This window comes from Chelonoidis abingdonii, chromosome 14, assembly GCF_003597395.2.
Source record: "Chelonoidis abingdonii isolate Lonesome George chromosome 14, CheloAbing_2.0, whole genome shotgun sequence".
NCBI lineage: Eukaryota > Metazoa > Chordata > Testudines > Testudinidae > Chelonoidis > Chelonoidis abingdonii.
In genome coordinates this window covers 17,001,204-17,029,111 of record NC_133782.1, presented here as the reverse complement: position 1 = coordinate 17,029,111, position 27,908 = coordinate 17,001,204, and the positions used below count along the sequence as shown (strand labels likewise).

The window sequence follows — 27,908 nt, the reverse complement described above, 5'->3', positions numbered from 1 at the left end:
TGTGATGCAACTCTGGAATAATTGCACTGAATTCCACCATACTTACACTCATGGAATTGAGAGTGGAACTTGGCCTCTTGGACCCAGAATGCAGGGCATGTAGTTTCTGCTAATATTAACTGAGCATTGGCAATGTACTAAGTACTACAAAAGCATGAGTCATGTTCCATTCTCCAAGAAGTTTCTAATCTGATGCAGACAAATCAAGGAAGAAGGATCTAAAAAGAAACCTAAACTATGTCTACACTGGCAATTGAATGACAAAACTTTTCTCTTTCAGAGGTGTTAACCCCCTGCACCCTCCGAAAGATACAAGTTTTGCTGTGACAAGTGCCAGTGTGAACAGTGCTTTCCTGTCGACAACACAAATGCTGCTCTTTGGAGAGCTGACAAACAGCAGCTACACTGTGCGACTTTTAGCGGCACAGCTGTAGCCACACAGCCATGTCGCTAACGCTGTGTAGTGCAGACATAGCTCTAGAGAGTTTTCTCTTCCTTTTTAGAACTTGGCTGTAGTGTCCACGCTTTAAGCCTTTGCTTTGGGCTTGGCTGAAGTCAAGAAGGCCCTGTTGTATTTTATTGACAAGCTGGAAGACACATTCCTTGCCCCAAAGAGTTTAAAATCAAAGCTACTGGCCCTAAATAGGAAGTAAATGTATTACAATATATTCTTCATGTTATTAAAAAAACAGATGGGTTTTCTTGTTACAACATATTGGGAGGTACTTTTAGCTGCTCAGCTCTTTAATAACAGCTTAAATCTGAGCGAACTTTTAATTCCATGATTAATATCAGCCAAGGCTTCTAGTATCACTGTGTGGAGAATCTTAATAACCATACTGAGCTAAATGAGAATTGGATCCTGCATAAAGACCAGGAGAGAGATTAGTGTAATCTATTATAATTACTAGAAGTAAAGTAAGTATTTGCAATGAAATAACATTTCACTTTAATCATACTTGTAAAGCACTAACATCAAAATGTATTCGTTTTTTAAAAAGTATTGCACATAAAGGATTTCCAGATTTATAGTAGGAGAATATGTATTTAATTTGAAGGATGCAGAGCAAAATAACAAAACAAGCAAGGAGATTCTGAGTTAAGGGTGAAACACTGTTTGTGAAGGTCAAGACTGATAGAAATAAACAAAGGCCTCCCAGCTGTGCTTTGATACACGTATGTGCACACTGTCAAAGCAAGTCTTGTAAATGTCTTTCCCTTGCCTGCTTCCTATAGATATGGGAATATGGGTACACTGAACCCAATCCAACCAAATGCTAAGCACAGATAACCCAGCAATTGCAAGACAAATGTACAGAAATCTGCTTTTAACTTCTTAGATTGTTTTGAGGATTTTTAGTTTTACAGTTCATTTTCACTACCTCACTCTGTCTTGCTTTTGTGTTTCAGGGTAACTTCTTTCAGAACATAGGTTCCATCACTCTGTTTTCTGTGTTTGGCACAGCAATTTCAGCTTTCATTGTAGGTGGAGGAATTTATTTTCTGGGTCAGGTAAGAAAAATGTCTTTGAAACTCCTGCATGTAGTAGGATGGTCCTTCAAAAGCCCATTCTTTCAAAGAAGGGTCAATAGTCAATGGTAAAGATTATATAATACAGGAACTGATGATAAGCTTTACATTAGAATGTATCCCACACATTACGTTACAAAAAGCGGGGGAAGGTCTATCAGCTTGTATAATTTCCTAGTTAGCTCCTTAAGTCATGCAACTGAGGTGCACAAAAGGTGGATCAAGATGGAAAAGTGCATTAAACAGGAGAATCAGAATTAATTGCTTTTTCAGAAATGCACCATGGGCTAAACTAAAGAAGTGATCATAGGACCGGGAGTAAGACACCTCTATGAGTTCTAATCTTAGTTCTGACGCTGACTCGTGGTATAGCTTGGGCAGATTCATTTAATCTTTCTCCTATCTCTTATTTCCTTAACTCTACAGTGGGGCTAACAATAATTCCCTACCTCACTGACGTCCTGTGAGTTCTAGTTAGAATTTACAGTCTATAAAGCACTTCTTAGGTATTAGTAATTAATGTATTATGACATTTTTATTATAATTTTGCTGTATGATGCACACCTGTACATCAGGATTAAAGTGAAGTTTGAAACAGAGCTTCTAATAAAACTATGTATATGTAGTAAAAATAATAAAATGAAAAATCTTTGCACAGCTGATTCTTTTTTTATTTTTTTTTTTTTGATCTGTCCTTTTAGGCTGAGGTAATTTATAAACTGAACATGACAGACAGGTAAGTTCTTGGTAAAATTGCCTAGTATCTTCCAAGAGGCATTCTCCAAAATACTGCAATAGATGTGATGGACAGTACTTGCCCAGGTGTTCTGATTGTGTTCTGGATCGCTTAGATTTAATATCACTTGTAAAATCATTAATCAGATTTAACATTTTAAATTCTTGTAATGCCTTTTTTCTAATGAAGTATATTAAGACTTACTAATCAATAGCATTATCTGATCAGAGTAACTGGAGCAGTGGAAACACTATAATGAACAGCTGGGCACAAAAATATTTTCACAGTATATTTTTCCTTGCAAATTCTTTTTTCCCCAGACTTCAAAATTAAAATGTGTAAATTGTGATGTGCATTTGATAACCTGACATAATGAAAATATATTATACAGGTCTGGCTTCCTTACCCAGAGCTTCTCCTTAAACAAGGAATGAACTTGTGAGAATTAATACCATAGGCTTTTCAGAGCACTTGGCTGGCAAAGGCTCAACATAGTTTTCTTGAAACCCCTCAAAACTGCACAGGAGGTCAAATTTCTGCTCTTGGTTACACTAGTATAAATCCAGTGTAACTGGATGGAGAACTTGCATTTACTCTTTTGGGTTTTTGGTTTGGTTTGTCTTTTACCATGTACACAAGCACAGAAGATTTGTATTGAAGTCCACAAATCTGTTGGCTTAGTCAGAACCAGGAAACATGACAAGAAAAAGTATGCATGAACTGCAAATGTCTTCCTTACTGGCTCTAGCACCTGACTTTGCACAGCTGACAGCTCTTGATTTTGTGGTCTCTACCTTTTAGTATAAGATCTAAGGAAGCTTTAGCATCTTTTTTTAAATGTTGCCCTTTTGTGCTACATAGCAGGAGTATTGTCAGTAGCAACTGATAGCATGGCTAAACCAACTCCTTGTTTTGGTCTCACTCAGTCTTTTCTATTAGTCCCCTAGTCTACAAATAAGTATGTAAAAGACAGTTCCTATGTCAGGGTTTTTTCTGACAAAATAATTAAGTTCCTCACTATGTTTGCACAACTAAAACCCAACAAACTGATGTAAGGAAACTTGCATTAAAAAAATAAAATAAAAAATCTGACAGTGTTTGTAAAATCTGAAATGTAAAATATTCTAACTGTGAAAGAAAACTAGGTATCACCTAGTTAATAAAGCCTCTTTCAATTTCAGTAACTTCAATAGCATGACAGTAGATACAAGTGTGACCGCAGTCAATTTTTCAAATACCTGTCTAGGGCAGGTTTTACATTGTTAATGGGATTCTGTGCAGTCTGATCACTCTGTATCATTGTACATATCTGATTTGGTGGTTTGGATTGACACACATTGAAAATCTGTTTCTGCAAAGGTATACAGTTTCCATTGCTTGCTTTTAGTGGGACATTTTTACTTATTTCTGAAAGTCTGGGGAGGCATATTGCTCCTACTTCTTCGCAATGTGGACCTCCATAAGTCAGCCTGAGTTATCAGGGTTGGTGGAAAACTGAGTACACAAGATCCCCATGAATTGATGGTCTATTAAGTTTTGCTTTATTTAATAGATGATCCTTTCTTCCAAAAAGAGACAAAAAATTCTCTTACTTTTTGTTTTAAATATTGCTAGTCAAGTGCTCCTTAATGGGAAGATACAACTTTCTGCAAAATATACCTATACTGTTCCCTAGAAAATCCACTGGTATTTTCCATGCTTTTTCACTGGTCAGTATTATCAAATATGCTGTACATTTATACTGGCATGTTTTCTTTTTTGGATTTTATTTATTCTTGCAGTTTTGCATTTGGCTCATTAATATCTGCTGTGGACCCAGTGGCTACTATTGCCATCTTCAATGCCCTTAACGTAGATCCTGTGCTTAACATGTTGGTTTTTGGAGAAAGTATTCTCAATGATGCAGTCTCTATTGTCCTGACAAAGTAAGTGCATTTGAATTTGTATTGTACTGTAACACTCCCTTGTAGATGGACATAATTAATTTTGTTACAGATCCCCTTTTAGACTTACAAAACTCCTGATTCTTAACAAAAACCGTGTTGGCAGAAAATACATGTTTTTCATCTCATATTGTTGTGTTGCTTGCCTATGTATCCAGATGTTATAACAGGGGAACTGAGTATTGTCATTCTGCTTCTATTCTAATATTATAATAGTAATCACATTAGCTTGTCGATCTCATATCCTTAAAGTGCAGCTCTACTCTGAAAAATTACCCTGTAAGGTGACTTTGTTGAGCTCTATTTCAGTTGTATTTCATTGATTCCAGATCAGATTTGCTCAGTTTACATGTTAATTTTTTTTCTTCTTCACTCCAGTCCTGGGATCTGAAAAGCAAGCGTTGTTCTTTCTGTCTTATTTAGAAAGATTTTGCTAGTCAAATTCTTCTGTCATTGCTCCTCTTTGACTCCTGGGTATTGGCTTATGGAATCCTGACTGCAAGCCAGTGGGGTTGCACTGATGGCCCTGCAAAGGGAATTAAGTTAAGATTTCTTTTGACAGTACATGAACCAGAAGAGAATCCAGTTCACTCTCTTAGCTATGTTGGTTCTGCAGGGCTGACAGGAGTAAAATGTTCCCCAATTTTATTGTTTTCATTGAAGTCAGTATATGTCACTAAGAATACATAGGGACAGCAGATCTCCTGAGTAAAAAGGTGTTATATTTACATAGCCATTTTCAGGGAAGAAACATACTTTAATCACCATCTATCATGAGTACACTTCAGTAAGGTCGTGGGGTCTGCAAGCTCTAACGCAATTGGGCTCTTTCTTTCCATATTGCCTCATGCTGTAGCAGTTTCATATTCCATGGGATCCAAAGAGCTCTCCCCTTTCCTCCCAGCCTCTTCCCTGAATCACTTCTTTTGCCCTTCTTCAGTGAACCTGCAGCCTCTTTCATCCACATGGGGATGGGACTTTCTGTTTGTTTGTTTACTCTCCCACATAAGGATCATATGATTTTTGTCTTTTTATTCCTTCTCCAACCTTGAGTTTTTACCATTGAAAAATGCATTTTCTCTTCCCTGCTAAAAGTATGGAACCTGTGTTGCTGTACTGGGCATCATTGTAGCCTTTTTATGCCATTATGAGAAGATTTCACAAGAGCAATGTTAGGTTTCCAGATTTTTAGTGGAATTAGGTTTCCCTTTAGGGATTATAACAACACTTGATTTAATATCTTCTGACATTGCTCTTGTTATATCACAGTAAAAGCCTTTTAAAAGCAGTAGCAACAGAGAACTGTAGGTTGCTTGAATTTTTTTCTAAAGACATTTGGCTTTTTCAGATCAAGTCTTCATAACTGTTTGTTGCTAATGTTTTTTTCATTTTTTAAATCATTCCCAGCACAGCAGAAGGTTTGACAAGAGAAAATATGTCAGATGTAAGTGGATGGCAAACCTTTCTCCAGGCACTGGGTTACTTTCTGAAGATGTTCTTTGGCTCTGCAGCACTTGGCACTCTTACCGGCCTGATTTCTGCATTAATATCCTTTTTTGGGGGGTAATGTGATGCACATGCATAAATTGGTGAAGTCTGCTGTTCTAACAATGATTTTCATCCAGTCATTCTGTAACGTTCCTTAGAGGGATGATTTTTATATAAGGTCTTTTTGTGGGCATATTTTCTCTCGGTTATTTTGTTTATAATATTAGTGCTAATGGGCCTATTTTTAAACCTTACATAAAAGCTTTGTATGCTTAGATGAATATAATTAAGGTCTAAATTATTGCATACTATTTTAGATTATATGTAAATAGAGTGTTATAAATTTGCTAGTTGTTTTCTAAATTCACGATATTCTGTTTTCAACATTGATCCATTTTAATAGCATATGTCCTAGTTTTCACATGTAAAAATGGTAAATTAATTTTTAAAAAATAAGAAAAATATTTATCCCAAAGAAATTTTAAAGTCAGACTGTGAAATCTTCCAGCCTTACATGTCATATTCAGCTAACTGAATACGGATACAGCTCAGTTTGGGTTTATATGCTGAATTATATCTGTGGCTTTCTACACCAGCTTGAATTGGTTGCTAAACAACCCGAGAGCTTCTCCCCTAAGATAAGCAAGGATGTTTGCTTAAACTAGACACCTTTGTTGCTTTTGAAAGCTTGCTTCAGTGTTTAAAATAGAAACCTGTTTCATATTTTTTTGTGCTAGCCTTATGCTACAGTTATTTGTTTAACCTGCCATATTGTCAAGTACTTTGTTTTGTAAATGAGAGGACCAGAGTGTTTGTTTAAACATGGGCACATTTGCTATCTTTGTTCATTAGAATTGTTCCATGCACTTTTGATTAATTCAAAACATCTCAGCAAAAGAGAGAGACTGACATTTTCCTGATGCAGCTGTTTTTCATTCAATATCTAACTGAAAAAGGCCAAACAGAAAAGCAGTTTAACTACTCTGATATTTTATTGTTTGAGCCTGAAAATATTAGCTAGAGCAAAATATTTCTGTGAAGCAAAGAAAATTTATAATAGTTGCCGGCAGATAGATATGATTGAAACTTGCCTGTTCATTAGCCTGGAGGAACCTGAACTTCCGTGTCACAGATGTCTTCTGAATTCGAACAAAAAGATGAATGTGGACTATTTTGAAAGTGAGACAAGAGCATGATTCATCAAGTGCATGAACATGTTGATGTAGGTGTTATTGGTGATCAATCATGTCCATTTGGAACTAACTCAAAGTCTAGCTGAATATACAACTGATGACATATAGAGCATGTTTGCCCTACTAAACATATAAGGTGAAATCTTGCTCCCCTCCTCTGCAACCATGTTGCATTTCCACTGCATGAAATGGAGCGGGGAAGGACTCATACAGGTAGTAGAGGTCTGCTACAGTGAATCTGAACTCGTAGATTACACTGGTTCACAGGTATGCTGAGCCACTATTAAATCTCCTCCTGAGTTGGGAATTCACTTGCTTTGGGTGCTGCTGTAGCCCTGAGGCTACAACACCAGCTATGGAACAGCTCTGATTCTCCTCTGCTTTCTTCTTTCCGAGAGAAGCCCAGCTCACAGCCTGGACAGCTGAGATGTGGGAGTGAGAATGGGGTCCAGGTTTGGTTCTAACTTAATTAAACTTCACACTTTTCACAGTAAAGAATCATTTTGCTTTTAATTTTTTCCAATCTTTGATGCTAAGTGAGAAATAACTGCATTACAACTGCTTCAAAAGCAGTCTAGGCCAGGGTGAAATCCTGGTTTCATTGAAGTCAGTCCTCATACTTTCTCGTCAGCTGTCTAAAATGGGCCATCTTGATTATCACTACAAAAGTTTTTTTTCTCCTGCTGATAATAGCTCATCTTAATTAATTAGCCTCTTACAGTTAGTATGACTACTTCCACCTTTTCATGTTCTCTGTATGTATATATATCTTCTTACTATATGTTCTATTCTATGCATCTGATGAAGTGGGCTGTAGCCCATGAAAGCTAATGCTCAGATAAATTTGTTAGTCTCTAAGGTGCTACAAGTACTCCTGTTCTTTTTGCAGATACAGACTAACACGGCTGTTGTTCTGAAACCAGTGGAAGCTGTGTCATTGATTTGAATGGAGCAAGGCTTTCATGCCTAGTAAATCTTTCTAGAACAAATTCAGGTGCAATCAGAGGTCAGCTCACATTTTCGTAAATGTCTAAGCAAGGACAAAGGAGGATTTTATTTCTGTCAAAAGTAGAAATGAGAGAAAATGTGTGGGCCATTTCAGTTCTGAGTCTCAGCTTCTGACCCATCCCATATTGATAGAAAGCCATTATTGTTTGAAGACTGTTCTGTGACTTCTCTGCAATAAATGTGGTGGTCTCAGTTCAGTTCTAAAGGAACAGGAATACACATCAGGATTGGAAATTTCTGCTAGTCTGAGTCAAGGGGTCAACAAGTGAATGTGCATACAAAAGTGGTGCTTCCAGATCCAGGTTTAAACATTTTGGCATGGTACTGTCCATATTTTATGTACTCTTTCAAAAAACAGTGGCCTTCAGTCTCTAAGGCTGTCTGTCTAACAGCTTTCACCAACTTTAATTTCACTTCAAACCCTCCCATCCCAGAAATGATTAATCAATCCACAGGATGTACTACAGGCTTAATATTAGCTATTGATGAAACAAATGTATGAAATGTGGTGAATGGTGAACCTGTGTGGAATAGATTAGAAATTTTCTGTGGATTTCTTTTCTTACTTTTTCCTTAATGGTTTGATATGTACGTACTAAAGCACATAGATTTAAGGAAAACACCCTCTCTGGAGTTTGGGATGATGATTATCTTTGCTTATCTTCCTTATGGACTTGCAGAAGGTATCTCACTCTCAGGTAAGCAGCAAAATGAATATGTGAAAAATTAGTTATTGAATTGTAGAAAGTTAGCAATCTAGATGTACAGGATTTTCAGTTTCTGGTATTCTGTTCTCTCCCCCCGTGTTCCAATGTGTGAGAGAGACCCATTGACACGAATATTAATACTGTAGTTTCAAATGACTCATTCTGCATATTTGCATGCGCAATTACTCTGTGCATACAGTCATGTTACTAAGGCATCCAAATGGAAATGTAAACTGTTTTGAAACCTGACCTAGTGGTTTAATGTGTTAAAGTATTTGGTGTTGCTGTGAAAATAGGCTTTGCCCTGTAAACAAGCTGTGCTAAAATATTGAGCATGTTACATAAACATTTCAAAACATGAAACCTTTTTATTTCTGGTATGTATTGCATAGTAATATAAAAATCATAGTAAAATAGTGTAAATTAGTCATTAACTATTGTATATGGCAGAGAATGTTTACAAATATGACTTCTTAATTGCTGACATTAGGAAGTTCTTCACTTCTTTTTTAAGTACGTAACACATTGTAACAACAAACTCCCTTCTTTGTTCAAACTACTTCCAAAAATGATTTATCAGAAGAGTAGAAACTCTGAATAGCCTTGGTCATGTTCTGTAACTACAAAGGTCATCTCTGCATTCCAAACAAAGGATTCTTTTGAGTACACTTCAGATACTTGTTCTTTTCCTTCCATTCCAGTTTGTCAGGGCCACTCCTGTTTGGGCATGTAGCTGTAGTCAAATACTGTTAGCTTTTCAAACTTTCTTTGTTTTTGACTAAACAGGGCATTGTGTTATAACCCTCAGGTAACCCTTAGTCCTTTCCGTAATCTTCACCGCAGTTGATTTCCTCTTGAGGAACATGGTGTGCGTTGTGCTTACTTAATCCACAAATTGCTTACAGGTGACAGCATAGTAACTTCACAAGTGAGTAATGTAATGTGTTTCCACAGAACTGCAAAAATCACAGCCACTATCTTGGATTCACTCTTTCACAGCAACAAAACCCTCGGGTTGCTTTTGAAACTTTTAAAGCCTTTTTTAAAAATGTTCATCTCTTCATGAACAACTGAACACTGCACATAATGCTTTCTTATTGCTTCTTGAGTGCTATGTAGCCCAAGAACTGGATGGGAAATGGAATAAAGTAATCCTCCCCCAACTTAAAGCCAGGGTGCAGGACTGCACCATACTACCCCACTTTCTAAGCTGCTGCTCCAGCCCATGGGGTGGAATATCAACTGCTGGCTCACCCTGCCACTTGCATATGATGTTAGGACCACTGGATCTTTATAATTGTAAACCCAATGTCCTCTCTCTTAGGTCTCTGCCACTGCTACCTTCCATGCTAAAATGGCGGGGTTAGAGGCCCCCTCTGCATCGTTCTGGGAGTGCCTGGGCCCACCTTGCACAGCAGCTTTGCCCTGGCTCCATCATGGGCCTTAAGGATTGTACCATCTCTCCCTACCAATGATAAAATTCCCCCCAGTCTCAGATTGAGAGTGAGCAGTGTGTAGAGCGGGGAGACAAACTTTTCTTGGATAATTAAATGATACAGTTTCCTAGCCCCATAGATTTGAGTTTTTTCCATTTTGGTCTTGCCTATCTTTGCTGTTTGCCAGGGAAATTAAAAGCAGAAAAACATGGTTTGGGTTCAGCGTATTAAACACCTCACGGACATCCTGATAAGAAAACCTGAAAGAACAAGGGTTTATTCTTTAAACTAGACACGGAGTTCCAGATCCTGCCCTTGAATACACCTGTGCAAGCTTATTTTGGTGAATTACATTCCAACAGCAGCCAACAATCCATCTACAATGCAGCTCCCAATGTTCCCATGACTATGGAGCTGAACCAGTGTTAGCAATGATGGGAAAATTTCCTCTAGAGTAGACACCCCCTTCCTCCGCTTTCCCAACTGTAAAATGGGATAATCCTACCTTGTGATGGTGTTGTGAGAATTAAGTAGGCAGTGTGTGTAAAGTTCCATATAAATGCTAAGTATTATTCTGCTGTTTGACAGTTGCACTGTATCCACAGGTATCATGGCAATCCTGTTCTCTGGCATTGTGATGTCTCACTACACACACCATAACCTTTCCCCAGTTACACAGATCCTAATGCAACAGACACTGAGAGCCGTTGCTTTCATGTGTGGTAGGTACTGCCTTTAGCTTACGCCTAATATCCATTAGATTAGTATTTGTTTTGTATAAAAGGAAGATTCTATTAGGGCCAGGAGGGAAGGTTGAGTGATCCTCTAGCCAGTTGTATATCAGTACTACATGTCTCTACCAACACATTTACTACTATGAAGGCTGCCACGTAGTCTAAAGTCACCTTTACTGACATTTTGGGTAAGCTATACAGTAAATCTTCTCCCTCCCACATCCTTCAGTCCAAGCTTTAGCTAAGACTTGACACACAATTGAGAACCAAATAGATCTTCTTGGATCCTTTCCCCTTCTGGCCTAGTTTCAGTTGAAGGAGGCTTGAACAGGTCCCTATTTTTAAAATGGTTTTGGATATAAAGAAGCTATTTGAAAAAATAATAGTGTTTCAGACATTGGCAAAGATTAATAGGTATCTCCATTTGAAGTGCCCGGAGCAACGCAATTGGTAGCCTTTCCTTTTCTTCCTGTTGGCTAAACTTGTAAGGAAGAAAGGGAGAAGACTGTGCATCACAATATAAACTTATGTTTAAGGGCATCTGCATGATACCATACCTTGTGCAAGAGGAATAGCACTTAGTATCTCTGTCTCTCTTCCTAAGAAAGAGCCTGCTTTGCTAGGACTAGATCACCTGAAAATGCAGTAATCGTATAATGCAAAGTCTAATAATTTTAAAACACATTGAATGTTCTAAATAGCATATTGGCTTTGTGCTTCAGAAATTAAAGTAACATTATGAAAATGCCTTAGTCATTGTTAATGCCACTATTGGAGACATTTGTAAAAATAACTTTCAGGTGTTGTTAAAACAATATATTTGCTTGTACAATGCGGTATTTTAATTTATCATACAAAGCATTAAGAAGTGCTGTAATTTAGTAAGATTTAAATATTTATGCATGTAACTTTATAATAAAATGTTTGACTCAGAATGTTTGACAGTTCCGTGAGATACTCATTTTTATATAGGGCCTGATCTAAAAAAGTCCACTAGGGTCAATGGGCATCTTCTCATTAACTTTGATGGGCTTTGAAACAGGCCCAAAATCTTCAAGCAGACAAGCATACCAGTGAAGAGATTTTTCAGTAATTTAGGGTAAAATTCTGCTAGCCTTCTTCACACTGATTAGTATTTACTCCTGAAATCAGACTACTCATGGAGTAAGGTGCTGCTCAGTGAGAGTAACGATGGCAGAATCTGGCCCTTGCATTATGGTAGATATGTCTATTTTAAATCTGGCCTGAGTCAAAGAAGCAGGGAGTGTGTGTGTGCATATATATAATGTATGTAATAGCCTATTAAAGGAGTAGGAAAGGTTTTAGATACCAGCTTTTATTGACCAGCATAGTTTTATTTGAATAACTAAGTTTGATCTCTCTTTTTCAGAAACCTGTGTTTTTGCGTTTCTTGGTCTGTCCATTTTTAGTTTTCCTCACAAGTTTGAAATGTCCTTTGTCATCTGGTGCATAGTAAGTATTTACTTTCATCTGAAAGTTTTTAAAACCTTTTACAGTATTTGTTAAAAAAAATACATTACAGTATTTTTCATGGTCTATAGGGCTCGAGTTTTTTTAACAAAACCTCCTATATTTATCTTTTCATAAAATATGCTCAGGCTATTTATGTATTGTACATCATGCATCCGAAATCCCCAGCAGTGAATTGAAATGAACTATTTCTTCTGATTGTCCACATGACTTTGGCATGGATATCTCAGAGCATATTTTAAGGAATTCTAGTGTAGCTAGTGCAGCTTGTGTGTATGAGATTATTTGAAAAGACCTGAAGAATCCCTGCTTGAGTCTGACTTTCAGTCAGATTTATTAAAATAGCATCTTTTCAGAGGTCCCAAAGGATGTAAAGATTGTGAGGGAAGCATTTCTTCCCTATGTAACATTTTAAGTTCCTGATTTTTTTACAGATTTTAATTACAAAGTAAAAGAAGAGTTTGGTATAAATGATACTTTCGATTATGCCTCACACTATTGTCATGTTATCAGTGCCTGTTACTATTATAATATCAGTTTACAAATCCATAACATGCTCCCCTTTCACAGAGGGAAAAGAACAAAATATTAATCCACAGTGGGGCTGGCTCAGAGGGTAGCACCAGACGCTGCCACATTTGAGTGTATACTTCAGAAGTGCCCTTGTTCTGCCGTGAGAGACGTTTAGGTGTTGGTCTCATCTGTGGGAGCTGAGAGGCTGCTCTCAGTTTATTACATTTAACTACCTCTTCTCACAAGCAGAGCGGCATTTCATTCTTGTTGGAGACTGCCTTCACAGCCCAAAGGCAAAGGCAGTAGTTATGGCTGGTTGCCATGCAGAAAAACGGCACAGCCCTAGGAACTCCCACACGTTCTAGCTCTAGGATATTTATCTTGTCAAGGCCTGTTTCTTGCGGTGGTCTTTCATGAGCAGCATTACCAAGAACTCCACCTTACTATGTGGAATTTTCATTTATATTTGTTGACATTCATTCTGTAGAAGAAAATGAGCCTCAGTTCTCATAATTCTATTGCATATATTGGGTATGTTCTTTTACAATGATACCTGGGAAGTGCTGAGGGACTGAATTATAACCAGCTGTTTGGCTTTCTGCTCATTTCTCTGAGGCACTGGCCTATGGGGAGGCAGGAGAAATTTCTGCTTGTCTTTCAGCTGCTCCACAGATGATTAAAGGAGCTAGACTGCTTTTGGAGGGCTATCAGAGGCGCTCAGCCTGCACTCAAATGAATCCCTGGGTTTCTTGGAATGCCCTCTTGGCTTTCAATTCACTTGTCACCTTGTCATTTGTAAAACAGCATCTGGTAACTTTTTCAATTATTCCTATAGTCTCTCTGTAACGAGATTTAGTTCCAGTGACTCGGTGTTTGAAAATGTAAACTCCACATTGACCTATGCTGAGCAATTGCGTCAAGTTGGATTACCAGTTTAGCTAGTTATGAGGAGAATAATACATTCCCTTGACTATTCACAAACTGGTTACAATTTATACTGCTCTTTAGGGAATGGATGTAATGCATTAAATAGCCTTTAACTCATTATCTAATTTGTTGCTGTTAACAGGTGCTTGTTCTGTTTGGCAGAGCAGTGAATATTTTTCCTCTATCTTACCTGCTCAACTTCTTTCGTGATCATAAAATCACCCCCAAAATGATGTTCATCATGTGGTTTAGTGGTAAGTCTAAGCTTGGAGTTTACAAAGTAGTGTATCATAGTAGGGGTTGCTCTGCATGATATTGTGCCTCTGTCTATGGAGCAAACGCTAAGTGGGCATTTGTGTCCTTCTCAAATCCACATGCAGCCGCAGTGCTGTGTTTTCCCTATGCAGGTGAGCCAGGCAGTAAAGAGTCCAGTGTACAAAGACTGCCTTTAAAAAAGCCTGATTTTAGGGAGCTAATAGCTTGACAGATTTGCATTCAAAAGCTGTTGAGATCTGATTTGTTTAGAAATTCAGATAGGCAATCAAATGTGAGGTGATGGGCACAGCATAAGAACCTAGCAGGCTTAAAACATGAAATAGGTTTAGAAGAAGAGACTTCCAGTAGGTTGAACACCATGTTCATTTATAAGGATGCAGAGGGCAAATCTTGCTGTTGATGTAGTTTTTATTCTTGGTTTATAATCCTCTCTGATCAGGTTTACGTGGGGCAATTCCATATGCCCTGAGCCTCCATTTGGGCTTGGAGCCAATAGAAAAGCGGCAGCTCATTGGGACCACAACTATCATTATTGTGTTATTCACAATTCTATTGTTGGGTGGAGGAACCATGCCCCTTATCAGACTGATTGATATTGAGGATTCTAAAGCGCGAAGAAGGAACAAGAAGGATATTAATCTCAGCAAGACTGAAAAGATGGTTTGTTCCTTTTATATTGATTTTTTTTTGAGTGATCATTGATACTTTTCTTTAATTTTCAAAAAAGATCAATGCATAATAAATATACAATGGTACTTTCTGTTAGAAAAAGAGATGAAAGCAAAGAAAGGAGTTTTTAAATTAAGGGCTAAGACAGTGTGGAGGGGCACACAGTTCAGACAGAGACATCCTTTAAGAGAGGATTTGTTTAGGGCAGGGGTTCCCAAACTTAGTTTGCGGCTTGTTCAGGTTAAGCCCCTGGTGGGACGCAAGATGCTTTGTTTACCTGAGCATCCGCAGGTATGGCCGTTTGCAGCTCCCAGTGGTCGCGGTTTGCCGTTCCTGACCAGTGGGAGCTGTGGGAAGTGGTGGCCCAGCCTACGCCACTTCCCGCAGCTCCCATTGCTTGGGAACAGCGAACCACAACCACTGAGAGCTGCGAGCAGCCATACCTGCAGACGCACAGGTAAACAAAGCATCTTGTGGCCCGCCAGGGGCTTACCCTGAACAAGTCACGAACCAAGTTTGGGAACCCCCTGGTTTAGGGGATTCTCTTTATCATTGGTTTTCAACTTGTGGTCAAGATAGTTAAGTCCAAAGCTGACTGCGAAAAGTTACAAAGGGTTCTAGTAATTCTAGCCATGTCAGTCCCAAAATATTAGAGAGAAGGTGGGTGAGGTAATATCTTTTATTGGACCAACTTCTGTGGGTGAGAGAGAGAAGCTTTCGAGCCACACAGAGCTCTTCAGGTCAGTATTATAGGAATAGATAAGATAGAAAATATCATAATGTCACTGTATAAGTCCATGGTATGTCCACACCTTGAATACTAAATGCAGTTCTGGTCAGTCATCTCAAAAAAAAATGTATTAGAACAGGAAAAGGTACACAGAGGGGCAGCAAAAATGCTTAGGGATATGAAACTGCTTCTATCTGAAGAGAGATTAAAAAGTCTGGGACTGTTTAACTTGGAAAAGAGACAACTAAAGGGAAATACAATAAAGGTCTGTAAGATCATGAGTGGTGTGGAAAAAGTGAATAAGGAAGTATTATTTACCCCTTCACATAACACAGGAGCCAGGGATCACCCAATTACATTAATAGGCAGCTATTTTAAAAACAAAAAAACTTAAGGATGAACTTCACGCAATGCACAGTCAACCTGTGGAACTTGTTACCAAGTTATTTTGTGAACGCCAAAATATAATATAAAAAAGAATTAGATAAGTTCATGGAGGATTGGTTCATCAATGGCTATTAGCCAAGATGGCAAGAGTTGCAGCCCCATACTCTGTGTCCTTAAACCTCTGACTGCCAGAAGCTGAGACTGGACAACGGGATGAATCACTCTACAGTTGCCCTGTTCTGGTCATTCCCTGTGAAGTATCTAGCACTTGTCACTGTCAGAAGACAGAATACTGAGTTAGATGGACCATTGGTCTGACCCAGTGTGGCCATTCTTATGAAAATACACTAAAGGATAAAACCTTGTCATTTTAAAATATTGTAAAAGCATTACTAGACCAACATTTACGTGAGTAACTCTAGTCAAAATTTAGGGATCTAAAATAAGGACTATAACCCAATCTAATTACAAATAGATCAGCACAAAATAAAGTAACCCCTATGGAAACACAGGCAAGGTTCAGGATGGACTAAGTCCTATACAAATAGATAATAGCTAGTACATCGTGAGTCCCATGTTGCTGAGGGAGGCCACTGGCACCTCAATCAGGTGAAAGTTGTTTAAAATAACAAGTTCAAAACAAAAGCGAAAGGTGCAGTGATCAGATTTATACGGTTGTTCCAATATGTCTGATCTTTGTAGGGTAATACCATTGAATCTGAACACTTATCAGAACTCACAGAAGAAGAATATGAAGCCCACTACATAAAGCGCCAGGATCTCAAAGGCTTTATGTGGCTTGATGCCAGGTATTTGAATCCATTCTTCACAAGACGGCTCACACAGGAGGTGGGTTCTGCTTGTTTTGTTATTCTGTGGTTAGTGTTGGCATAGCATTTTGTGGAATTCCATTCAAAGGCAACCAAGGGTTTGTGATACAGGCTTGCAACTTTCGAGCTGCGCATAGTGAGGTGACCAGTCTTACTTGTTTATAGAGAGTTGACTGGCTTGTAAGATGCTAATTTGATTTAAGTTAACACTTTTCATGGCTTCCAAAGTTTGTAATAAATGTACAGAAGTGTGAGCTTTTATTAAACTCTTCTTTAATGTTACAGACTAAGATCCCTATATCAACAGTTTGGTTACTAAACCTAGGCTTAGTAGACGTTTGTGCCTAAAAATGGAAGCATCAGACCTGGCAAAGCTAAAATGTTAGTGTAAAATATTGCCCCCACACATGCATGCTTTTTAAAAACCCTATGGCACAAGCAGGTGCAGTACTGGTTATACCCAGGGCCCTGTGTATATTGCAGTTGTGGAATTTGCTGTAGAATTCACCCCTTGTCACAGAGTTGTGCACTGGAATTGCAGCTCTCACTTAAAAAGTTTCTACTCCTTCTCCTTGTAAAGAGAAACTGTGACTTGAAAGCAATCTGATGCCTCTGCTTCAGGCTCTCTACAAATTATGACTGAAAGGTGTGAACTGCTCTACTCTTCTCACTCAGAGCCCCATAGACTCGGATTCTGCAGCCACAGATGGGGCATTTTCCCAACATGCTGTGAAATTCAGCATTTTTTGTTGTGGAATTTACCATTTTGCTGCACCAGGCATGTTTTGTTTTGTCTCTGGGCCCAGGTAAAACCTGCTTTCAAGCTACTTCTTGCTCTGGCGCCTTTCCCTGCAAGAGAAAATTAATTAGATTCCAGTGCATGCTCCCTGCACTGTTCCATAGAACCAAGCAGGTGGATTGGGAAACCAGAGCTGGAGTCTACATGTGCCAGGGAGCCAGAATATGGGCTGCTTGGAGAACAGAGCAGCATCCAAGGCCTCGGAAGATAGGATGAGCCATTGAAACTGACTACAAGCATCCTGCTTCAACCTGACGCACATACAAAGAAGGGCGATTCGGAGCCAGGCCACGCAGAAAACATTACTGCTGACAGCTCAGCTCTGTGGGCCTCAGGAGAACACGGGGAAAAAAATCTGTTATCAGAAATAATCATTGCTGAAAATAACCACTGACAGATTGTACATTGATGTTTATTTTCCACTGTGAGCATAATTGTGTCTATGCTTAGGGACAGAAGCGATGGGAATGAAGGGTATTTAATGAACATACAGTAAATCGTCACTCTCACTCACACAGTGCTGTATCTAAACAGCAATTTTGATTTCCTTTTGCCTTAGGACCTACATCATGGACGCATACAGATGAAAAGCCTCACCAACAAATGGTATGAAGAGGTGCGACAAGGACCCTCAGGGTCTGAAGATGATGAACAAGAGCTGCTATAGCAGGCTAGAGGAGGAGGACTGTAATGGGTTTATCATAGAGCACCAAAAACTAGATTTAAGTAACAAAAGATTCTGACTGTACAAAAGCCCAGGGTATTAAGAATGAAGACTTCCCACTGCAGGTCCCACCATGTGCTGTTGTACTTAGGTTTCACAGAACCAGATACGCTCTACTTCATAAGACCAGTCGCTGCAGGACCCCCTTACAGTAACACAAAAGCAGTATGTGGGCTGAGGATAGAGCCGTATCTTTTAATTCTGAATATCTCAGCACTTGTAAGTTTCACTCAGCCCATGCAAAACTGCATGAAATAACCTTGAAGAAGAGTGTCTTCCACTCTGATGTAAGCTGTAAATTCATGTTACAGTTCAGGTTCCGTAATATGGCTCCACAAAACAGAATGAGTTGCACTTTATTGTATACTTTAATACTCATTCATGTCTTGGGGAGTCATGGTTTATACTGTGAATTTGTGCCAATAAGAATAATTGAACCTTTGTCTGGAACAAAACTGTAATTTGCATATTATGGATCCAGAATGCATAGTGAGCCCCCAGACAGGAAGCAGATATTGTGCATGGACAAAAAGCACCAGATCCTTTTAAATACTCAGTGTGTCTGCCATTGCTGTTGTTTTTTTAATGTTGTTGAAATGATTTAATCCACAGTACTTGCCACTGCTTAAAGTGTGTTTTAAGGAAAAAGCAAAGAACTGGATTTGAAATCCATAGATTTTTTTTTTACTTATCCCCCCACCACACTCACTCCTGAAACTTATAAATGGTTACACTTTTTTAACAAAAATTATAATAAAAAAGGGTGCTCCTAGCTGGCACTACAAGCTTTGAATCTCAGGAAGCAGATGTTTTTGCTTTGCCTAAATTCATGAAATGTCCCTAACACCCATGAGGAGTGTAGGGAGGTTTTTAAATTCTAGAGGCACTAGTAGCAGGCTTTTCCACATAGGTTTTCATGGTGCACACTTACTGTGTTTCAGCTACAGTAAATACAAATTTTTTTGCCTAGTTGGTCATTTGCACATGCTTTAAAAAAAAAAAAAAAAAAACTTTACTGAGCATTTTCAATCATGGATCTGTTGTGTTTTTTTGGACAAATAAAAGACACTTCAGGAATGTATTCCAAAAGCATAACTGCTCAAATTCCTAAATATGGATTGACTTACTAGTTTTTTGTGTGTGTGTGTTTGGAAGCTAGTCCTGATGTTTAAGAAAAAAAAAAACGCAGCAGTTTCTAGCTAATCTCTCTGGTGAACATCTGTACTTTCGAGCCACCGTTAGTGGTTACTGCATCCCCTAAATCAATACAGATTAAGACAAATAGGGAAGTGGATTAGAGTTTTGATTCTCTTTTCTACATACCCACTTTGAAACAAGTCTAGTGGCAGCACTTGATGCTGGCAGCTTTCCAACAGCTGTAAATTTGACATGCTAAAGTTAGACATTGATATCTGATTAATTTAGCTTTGAAGCAGAGCATTACTGAATATGTGGGCCTCCTCAAGCTATGCCCCATGCAGAAGCAGAACTATTAGAGAATGTCTCCCTCATTCGTGAAAGCACAATGTGTGATTTGCGTGATGCTGCCGTTGAAAGGTTGATCGTATAGTCCAGCCCTCCTCACTTTAATTTCAGACTCGCTTCTGCATTTTCACTTGAAAACTAATTAATCTCATTAGGAAAGAACACTTTTAGCGGGGTAACAAATCAAGTAACCTCTCTGTGCTAATCAACCATGAAATGCACTTTATTTCTTACCCTTGTACGTGAACAGAATTTGGCTTCATGCTTTATAGAACTTGAACATGCTGTGTAATGTGAGCATGAAGGGGAATGAACTCAGATTGTTTCCAGTGTTGAGTACTGAAGAATCACATCTTGCTTGTTGTTTGGGAGGAGAACAGATCTGTAAAGAATCATGCTAACCAGACTGAAGGAAACTCTAACATTAGATCTTTCTAACTAGTCCAGAGTTAGGGGTATATGCTTCAAAACATATTTTAGGATGTGAAAACCCTAGCTGCAGTACTATAAGATAGGGGTGTGTGTGTGAGTGAGAGTGAGAAAAATGTAAATTCCACTTTATAATACTGCTATTTCCTCAGGTGCCCATCCAGAGTAAGCGCCCACTTGTATGTTTTTTTATGGGATGTCACAGTTGCTCACAAAGAATAGTTTAAGCCGTAGGGGCTAGGAACCTTTTGAGGTTGCTGAGTATATGAGGATCTCTTTGCCAGATTCATATGCTCTTGGCTTACAGGAGAATGGTAGAAATTGTGTTGTTTTTTTTTAAAAAAAAAGACTGGTGAGACTCAGCTTTCCCCATTCAAACAATGGGTTGAGTGTTAGGCAGCAGTTCCTGTTGTTTTGGTGCACTATGGTAACTGACAATTAACCTCAATTATTTAGTTCTTGGAGATATTTTTGTATCATTGAAATGTCAGTCATTTCAGCTTTCTAGTAACGAATAGCAGCTGTTGTCTGATTTACCTATTCCTAAGAATTGTTTGGTATAGAACACAATGGTACCAATTCTTGGCTATGGCTGTGTAGTGCACCGTGCACCTCCAAATGGAGCAGGAGAGCTGCAAAGGTAGTTTTAAGTCACTCTGTGCTCCCTTTGTGCCAGACATAACTTAGGCTACGTCTAGACTACCCGCCGTATCGGCGGGTTAAAATCGATTGCTCGGGGATCGATATATCGCGTCTCATCTAGACGCGATATATCAATCCCCGAGCGCGCTTATATCGATTCCGGAACTCCACCAACCCCAACGGAGTTGCGGAATCGACAGGGGGAGCCGCGGACATCGATCCCGCGCCATGAAGACGGGTGAGTAATCCGATCTTAGATATTCGACTTCAGCTACGTTATTCACGTAGCTGAAGTTGCGTATCTAAGATCGATTTCCCCCCGTACCGTAGACCAGCCCTTAGAGCATCCTGAAGGCAGCTTTAAGGTACGCTGGCTGCCAAGAGCCACAAGGGACTGTTATGGCACCCAGGGACTGCCAAGGTGCAGGGAAGTCTTGGCCATACCTCTTGTTCTGTAGACATTCCACAGGTTAGCTTTGGAGAGAAGGGGTGGCACATGAGGTGCTGTGTTGCCTCTTGCACCACTGGAGAGTCCCGTGATTGCCCTATGGCACTTAGGTTGGGTTTAGAGCCACTTTGTAATGATGCTGCAACATAAAACAGCCAAAGATCAGAGCCACTGTTCTCAGTTAGCTAGTTACTTCACTGAAAGACAAGGCAATCTATCAAATGAATGAAATTCTATGCCAACCTATCAGTCTTCTGCAGAAGTTAGATTTCATCATGATAAATTGGTCATTTCCTGCCCTCTGCTGGTAATTTTTGAAAATACAGTTAGATCTAAGTGAGGAAACATTTGCTACAAATAATTTAAGACACATTAAACGGATGCAATGAAGTGATAGTTTCTAAATTAACGAAAGCAGCCTGAAACTCCTTATTTCAAGGCATATTTACTTTATTTAAATGTAAAAAGCATCTGTGCAAAAGCTTTAACAAAGAGATCCTATTTAATGGATCTATCAAAGACTTACATATGAGAGGAAAGGATGGGTTTGTGGTTAAGGCAAATCACTGGGGGGGGGGTCAGGACTCCTGGGTTCTAGTCTAGCTTTGCTGCAGAATCACTGTGTGACTCTCAGGCAAGCCAGTTAGCCTTTGTGTGCCTCAGTTTCATTAGCTTATTCTGTTTTTACTTAATTTGTGCCTTAGGATTGTAGTAGTTTCTGAGACCTGTCTGTGAGCCATGACCTACCACTGCCCAGCTCTTTGTACATTTGCAGGACTATAGAACTGAGGTGCCACTTCAGGTAATATTTGAGAGCTTCAGAGACACTGAGGCAGGCTTTGTGTGAACCATTCTGAACATCACATTTTAGTCTTGCTACTTTCAGCAACTGAGTTTTTCCCTGAATACAAGACAAGGCAGGGAAGAACCATTCAGTTCTGACACTTTATGGTGATAACTGATTTGTAGGTTCATTTATAAATGTGTTGGCTTTTCTGTGGCATTGATCACTCTACTGCAGGCAGCTCAAACATGAATGGATTTAACTTCACAACACTTGTGTGAGGAAGGCCTATATTATTACTCCCTTTTCACGGAGGGGAACCGAATTATAGAGCCATCAGTGGCTTGCACAGGGTGCCACGCAGTGGCTGTGGCAGAGTAGTGAATTGAATCCAATTCCCAGTCTGATACCACAACTGCAACCCCATCCTTTGGCTGGAATCTCAACTTTGAGTAGCTTTCATTTGAAAAGGGAGCAGAAATCATGTTTAAATGGAGACTGTCAAGGTACAATGATTAAGAGAACGTCCTCTCACCTTTTGAGAGCATTGTTAAGATCTGCCTCAAATCCAGTGTTTGCTCGCTTTCTCCAAGCATCCACGTGTGAGTTTGTCCAGACAGTTCTTGTGCCACTTGCTGACCTTACTCCTGACTGCTTCTAGTGCTCAATCCAATTTAGTCTGAGTCCTCCTATCACAGATAGGAGCAATAGGTCTTGGAATAATGCCAGGGTTATAAACGTGTTTGCTAAAAGGGTGGTACATGAGGGCAGGTGTCTGAATGTAGGGAGTATCATTCTTGCCAAGTTGACACAAGCAGGCTAACAATTCTCAGCTAACAGCTCTTCGTTACAGTTGGGCGTGTCTCTCTGAACAGCCTGTTTCATGGCCCATAGATAAAGGATTCTGTAGCACCAGCAGAAGAGTTTGAGTCAAAAGCTGATTTGCTTCTCCATGTACCACCAGAAATTTTGTTCTAGCAACATGAAGACATTGAGACTGCCACTGCTGTAAAAAGCTCCCTCTTCACCATACCGAAGACACGAAAACATACAGCTCTTACGAAAAATCCTAAACTGTTGACAGTGATATCCCCTGTCCAGCCTCCTGCAAAATCCCATGTCAACCTATGGCCAGATTTTCCTGTCAATTACAGTGGCATAACTCCATTGAATTTGATCACTATAGAAAGCAGATTCCAGAGCAAAACAGCTGTCCACTGACAACACCCTGCCACCAGGTGCTAGACATTCTGATCCAGGCAGCATTAGCAAGAGACCAGCAGAAAGTATCAATTTTTATAATCTCTCCCAGCAGTTCTACAGCTCCTGTCATCATAGTAGGTCATTGTCTGAAGTAGACAGGACCAATCGGGCTGGGAAGATCAATAGCAACATCTTGAATTATAGTTGAAAGGGACTAGGTGGCTGTGCAATATTGGGAAATATCAGTGCAAAAGCTTGTAAAATATAAAATTTCTGGGTAGATTTGGAGACTTGGAGATGAACGGATTGTCAGAGTTCCAACTCGAATGAACAACAATTTATTTGTATCACTGCCATGCATTTAATTTAAGAGGGAGGATGAACATTTTGGCTTGGCTGTATTTCAGTGTCAAACATTTCCCATTGCTCAGAGCTTCCACTTGAACTGCTAAAGGAAATGGCTAGCATGAGTTGCACTATTTTAGCTGTAGAGTTTCTTTGAAGATGAGCAAAGCACACTGCTAGTAAGCTTTCTTGGAGTTGAGACTGCCCTTGTTGCTTCTGTTTAACAGTTTTTAGTAGAAGTTAAGCTCACAGAGATCACTGATGGACAGGGTGGACAACTGAGGAAAGTGAGGAAATAGTCTTGAAACTCAAATGGGAGTGGGGAGGAAGATGGCAAAGGAAGGTTATTTGCACTGCTCTGAGATTTTGTAGTCGGAACTTTTCTGTAAAGCATAAACACAGAAGGAAACCTGGGCATACAAATACTTTTGCAGTCCCTGCCAACCCTAGCCTCTGTAGTGCTTGGAATGGTGAAGAAAGCTTATAAGCACTTGTTAACACTGTATAGATGTTTTAAATTACTTTATTTGCATGCAGAATCATGGACTACTTATGTGCAAATAAAACCCACAATTCTGAGAATCTGGGGTCTCTGTTTCAGTCTTTATCAGATTCCTGCCTTTGAGAAATGGTTCTTATTGCAATGAATTTTTTAGTAAATGTGTGTTATTTATAAGGGGTGTACAGAATCCAAACAGACATATTTGCCTGAGCAATACAAACTTCATGGAGTTGTAAATTGAATAGGACATTTATTTATTTTGAAATAAAAGTTATAACCAGAAAACTGCAGTAATGTGTCTTATTCCAGTGCTGCAGGATGTGTGATGTAATTCTGCTTCACACTATTCATGATTTATTTTGATTTACTGCTGTTTTTGTGGGGTTCACTCTGCTAGTGTTTGAGTGTTAAATACAACTGAAGTAGTGCAGCATAGCTGCAGTTTGTGCCATGCTGGTAGAAATCAGAGATAGAAAAGACCAAATAGTCCACCTCTGTGCCAGGCCTGATTGTTCTGTCAATACATTCCAGATGTACATGGTGGCCCTCACTTCACATGCTGCCCATCTCCCCCATGCAGATGTAAAATATGTGGTGTATTGGATTGGGCCTGCTATGGTATATGACCCTGCTAGTTCTGGGCTCAAACATTAGGTCTAGTTTTACCTGGGGTTGGCAGGGTTGGGTGGTCAATATCATGTATTCTGCAATTCTCCCTTTCTTCCTTGTTTACTTTAAAATGTCTTGAAATCCAGTCTTGTTGTATTAGTGAAGTCCTGGAAGTGTACATCAAGTTTAGAATAAGTGTTGTTGGGAAAATCTATAGAAAATGAGGTGGCTCAGGTGAGGGCTTAGTTCAGGGGTCGACAATCTTTCAGCAGTGGTGTGCCGAGTCTTCATTTATACACTCTAATTTAAGGCTTTGCAGGCCGGTAATACACTTCAGTGTTTTTTAGAAGGTCCCTCTATAAGTCTATGTAACCAAACAACTGTTATATGTAAAGTAAACAAGGTTTTCAAAATGTTTCAGAAGCTTTATTTAAAATTAAATTAAAATGCAGATCTTATCAGTTTAGTATGATCCTTGCCCTTGCTTTTCCTTGCTGAGTTTTCCAGTGTCTGGCACATATTTGGATACTTTATGCTTAGGGTGACCAGATGTCCCGATTTTATAGGGACAGTCCTGATTTTTGGGTCTTTTTCTTATATAGGCTCCTATTACACCCCACCCCTTGTCCCAATTTTTCACACTTGCTGTCTGATCACCCTATTTAAGCTGCACACAGGCTTCTGAGTGATCGGTTGTTAACTGGCTGGCAGGAGGTCAGCGGCTGGAACCCCAGATCAGCAGCTGAGGTGAGTGGAGCTGGTGGCTGGTAGGGCTGAGCAGGGCCGGAGGCCTGGACCCTGTCTGGCAGGGGGCCTGTGCTGGAACTCCAACCAGAAGCAAGGTGAGTCGGGCTGCGGCGGGAATCCCGGCTGGGAAGGGGCCAGCGGCCGAACCCCGGGGCAGTGACTGAGTGGCTCAGCCCGCTGCTCTGGGGTTCCAGCTGCCGGCTCCTGCCAGCCGGGGTCTCAGCCCACTGCCAGCCTGGGTTTCCTTCACCTAGGCCAGCAGCAGGGACTGAGTGGGGCCGGCGGCAGGACCCTGGCTGGCAAGGGGCCAGCAGTGGGGACCCCAGAGTGGCGGCAGGCTGAGTGGTTCAGCCCACCACTGCATGCCATCAAAAATTGGCTCACGTGCCATCTTTGCCACCCCCTGGCTGTGTGCCAACCTATGGCATTAGTTAGAAATAAAGCCTTTTGTCTTGAAGTCACAGGTTCAAATCCTTTTCGACTCCTCATCTCACAGAGATTTGATTTTGAATGTGACATGAGCTGGTGAGCTCCAGACAATTCTTAGCAGGCTGATACACACCCTTTCCAGCAGTAGACCATGACTGAATTAGCACTGTGCCTACCCCTGCTCTAGAGGGTAGATTATCATTTTTTGTCAAGGTCCAAATTTCTTGGTCAAGGTATAGTCAGGGTCCAGACTCAAGAGAAAATAATTAAAAAATAAATAAAAATAATTCATTTAATAAAATAATAATTTAATACAAATAAAAAGATGTTGGGGTCCATTCAAAGCATCTGGCGGCCCAGATTTGGCCCATCGTCTGCCTATTGACAGCCCCTGCTCTAGAGCCTAGAGGTCACGGAGTGAGGAAACTTGCATTACTGCTCTCTGTTCCAAAGCTAAATAGGACTTATTGTTCCAGAATTTGCATTTGGCCCTCTTAGTGACCCAGCCGCTAAGGCCTATCGACACACAAGTTGCATCAGTCTAACTCAAAACTGGTTTAGTTTAAAACAAAAACCACACACACAATGCAGCCCCATTGGGTGGACACAAACTGATTTAAGAGTCCCTTATATGAATTTAACATAAGTTGGTAAGGAACTGGCTTAAGTGCCATTGATACAAGGCACACTGACTGATCTAAACTCCAACAAAGGCCCAAGTCATTTCTGAAAAGAACTTGAGCAACTAGGAGAAAAGTCATCTGCAGCTTTTCTTATAACAAGGAGGGGGCTCTCCCTTTTCTGTACTGGTTTGTGGCCATGTTCCTTTTTACCGAGCCCATTCACAGGAGAAGGTAGCTGGCAACATGGCCTTTTAAGCCTGCCAGGATATAGTGGCACCTAGGAGCCTCGGGCATGGCATGGCCCAGGGACCCCACTGCACCAGGTGCTGCATAAACAAAACAAAAAGACAGTCCCTGCCCAAAGAAACAGTACTAATGCTTGTTGCACCTCAGCTGAACCATTCTGCTGCTTTGAGGTGATCGCTAGGGGCCATAGCGTCCATTGCAAAGCATACTGAATTAGTGAGTGCAGGACCTGTTGACCTGCTGCTACTTCAGTAAAACATTAAGAAAAACACTGTGAGGAAAGCAGGGGGTTTCCACGGATCAGTTTGGTAACATTTAGAAAAAGCCAGCTTTTGAAATGCAGTTTGTATGCCAAGGCAAGATCATAGCCCCATTAACCTTCTTCTGAGTTGGCTTGACCTAAAATTCAGCCGTCTAGGTGTTCTGCCTCCTTATCTACCGAGCTGCTTTCAAAACCAAGGCAGCACCAGTGACAGGCCTTTGTATAGTTTAAACACAGGTTTAGACGACAACCCCTCACCACTAGAGGACAGCAGTTATTCATATTTACATTCCATTTGTGACCTATGGATACAAGTGCTGCTAGGCAAGGCATCAGGCAGTAACACAATGAGCCTACAAGCGTCTCTAATGGCCTCATAAAGCCCAAGAAGCCTTAGCATAAGCAGCTAACCAGGAGTAATCATAGAACACGAGCTATAATTGTCAGCAGTTTAGTCGGAATGCTCTAACCAACAGGGACATCATGCCAGGTTATACCATCTTTAGCTACTTAAAGTTGGGGGGAGAAATAAGCAGACATTCGATGACCAGATGCCAGGGTAACTGATGTATACGCATGGAGGTAAAAGGCCTCGTCACCTGCAGGAAAAGGGCACTAACATTGTGAAGAAAGGAAATACAAAATATGGGAAAGGGACGGAAGTCCCTACTGAATATATATTAGGCATAGTGGGAGTCCGCATAACATTACAGAAGCTGTATCCCAGCCTGCGTGACATGGGAGATGCCAGGACGATGACCAGACTGATGAGGATGATCAGGATAATAACCAACACTTCAGGTTTTTCTGCAAGTGGTGGGCAAGTATACGGATGCTCAGATGCTGGATGTTTTGACCATTTTGTATTATCTCTGTCTACTGTACTGGATGGGAGTGTTTGTGCTTTTGTTGACGGAACTAACAAAAATATTACAAGGGCAGAACCCGTTTCCTAAGCATAATTGCCTCTCTCATGCCCAGGAGAGCCCGTGTAATAACTAAAACTTCAGGATCTGGTCACAAGGCAGACCCC

The 27,908-nt window shown here is 40.1% G+C and overlaps 1 protein-coding gene across 2 annotated transcripts in view; it reads left to right on the top strand.

The window, feature by feature from the left end:
• The window catches only part of SLC9A8 (solute carrier family 9 member A8), a 44,495-nt gene extending 25,293 nt beyond the window's left edge, over positions 1 to 19,202 (top strand). For both annotated transcript variants that reach the window (XM_032804011.2, XM_032804012.2), the window contains 11 exons: positions 1,411 to 1,512; positions 2,232 to 2,266; positions 4,048 to 4,191; positions 5,617 to 5,755; positions 8,491 to 8,596; positions 10,647 to 10,763; positions 12,166 to 12,248; positions 13,849 to 13,960; positions 14,422 to 14,642; positions 16,471 to 16,617; positions 17,957 to 19,202. In XM_032804011.2, coding sequence (XP_032659902.1) covers positions 1,411 to 1,512; positions 2,232 to 2,266; positions 4,048 to 4,191; positions 5,617 to 5,755; positions 8,491 to 8,596; positions 10,647 to 10,763; positions 12,166 to 12,248; positions 13,849 to 13,960; positions 14,422 to 14,642; positions 16,471 to 16,617; positions 17,957 to 18,064 — 1,314 coding nt within the window. In that variant the 3' untranslated portion in view covers positions 18,065 to 19,202. The remainder of the gene's footprint in view (positions 1 to 1,410; positions 1,513 to 2,231; positions 2,267 to 4,047; positions 4,192 to 5,616; positions 5,756 to 8,490; positions 8,597 to 10,646; positions 10,764 to 12,165; positions 12,249 to 13,848; positions 13,961 to 14,421; positions 14,643 to 16,470; positions 16,618 to 17,956) is intronic.
• The last annotated feature ends 8,706 nt before the right edge of the window (positions 19,203 to 27,908 follow it).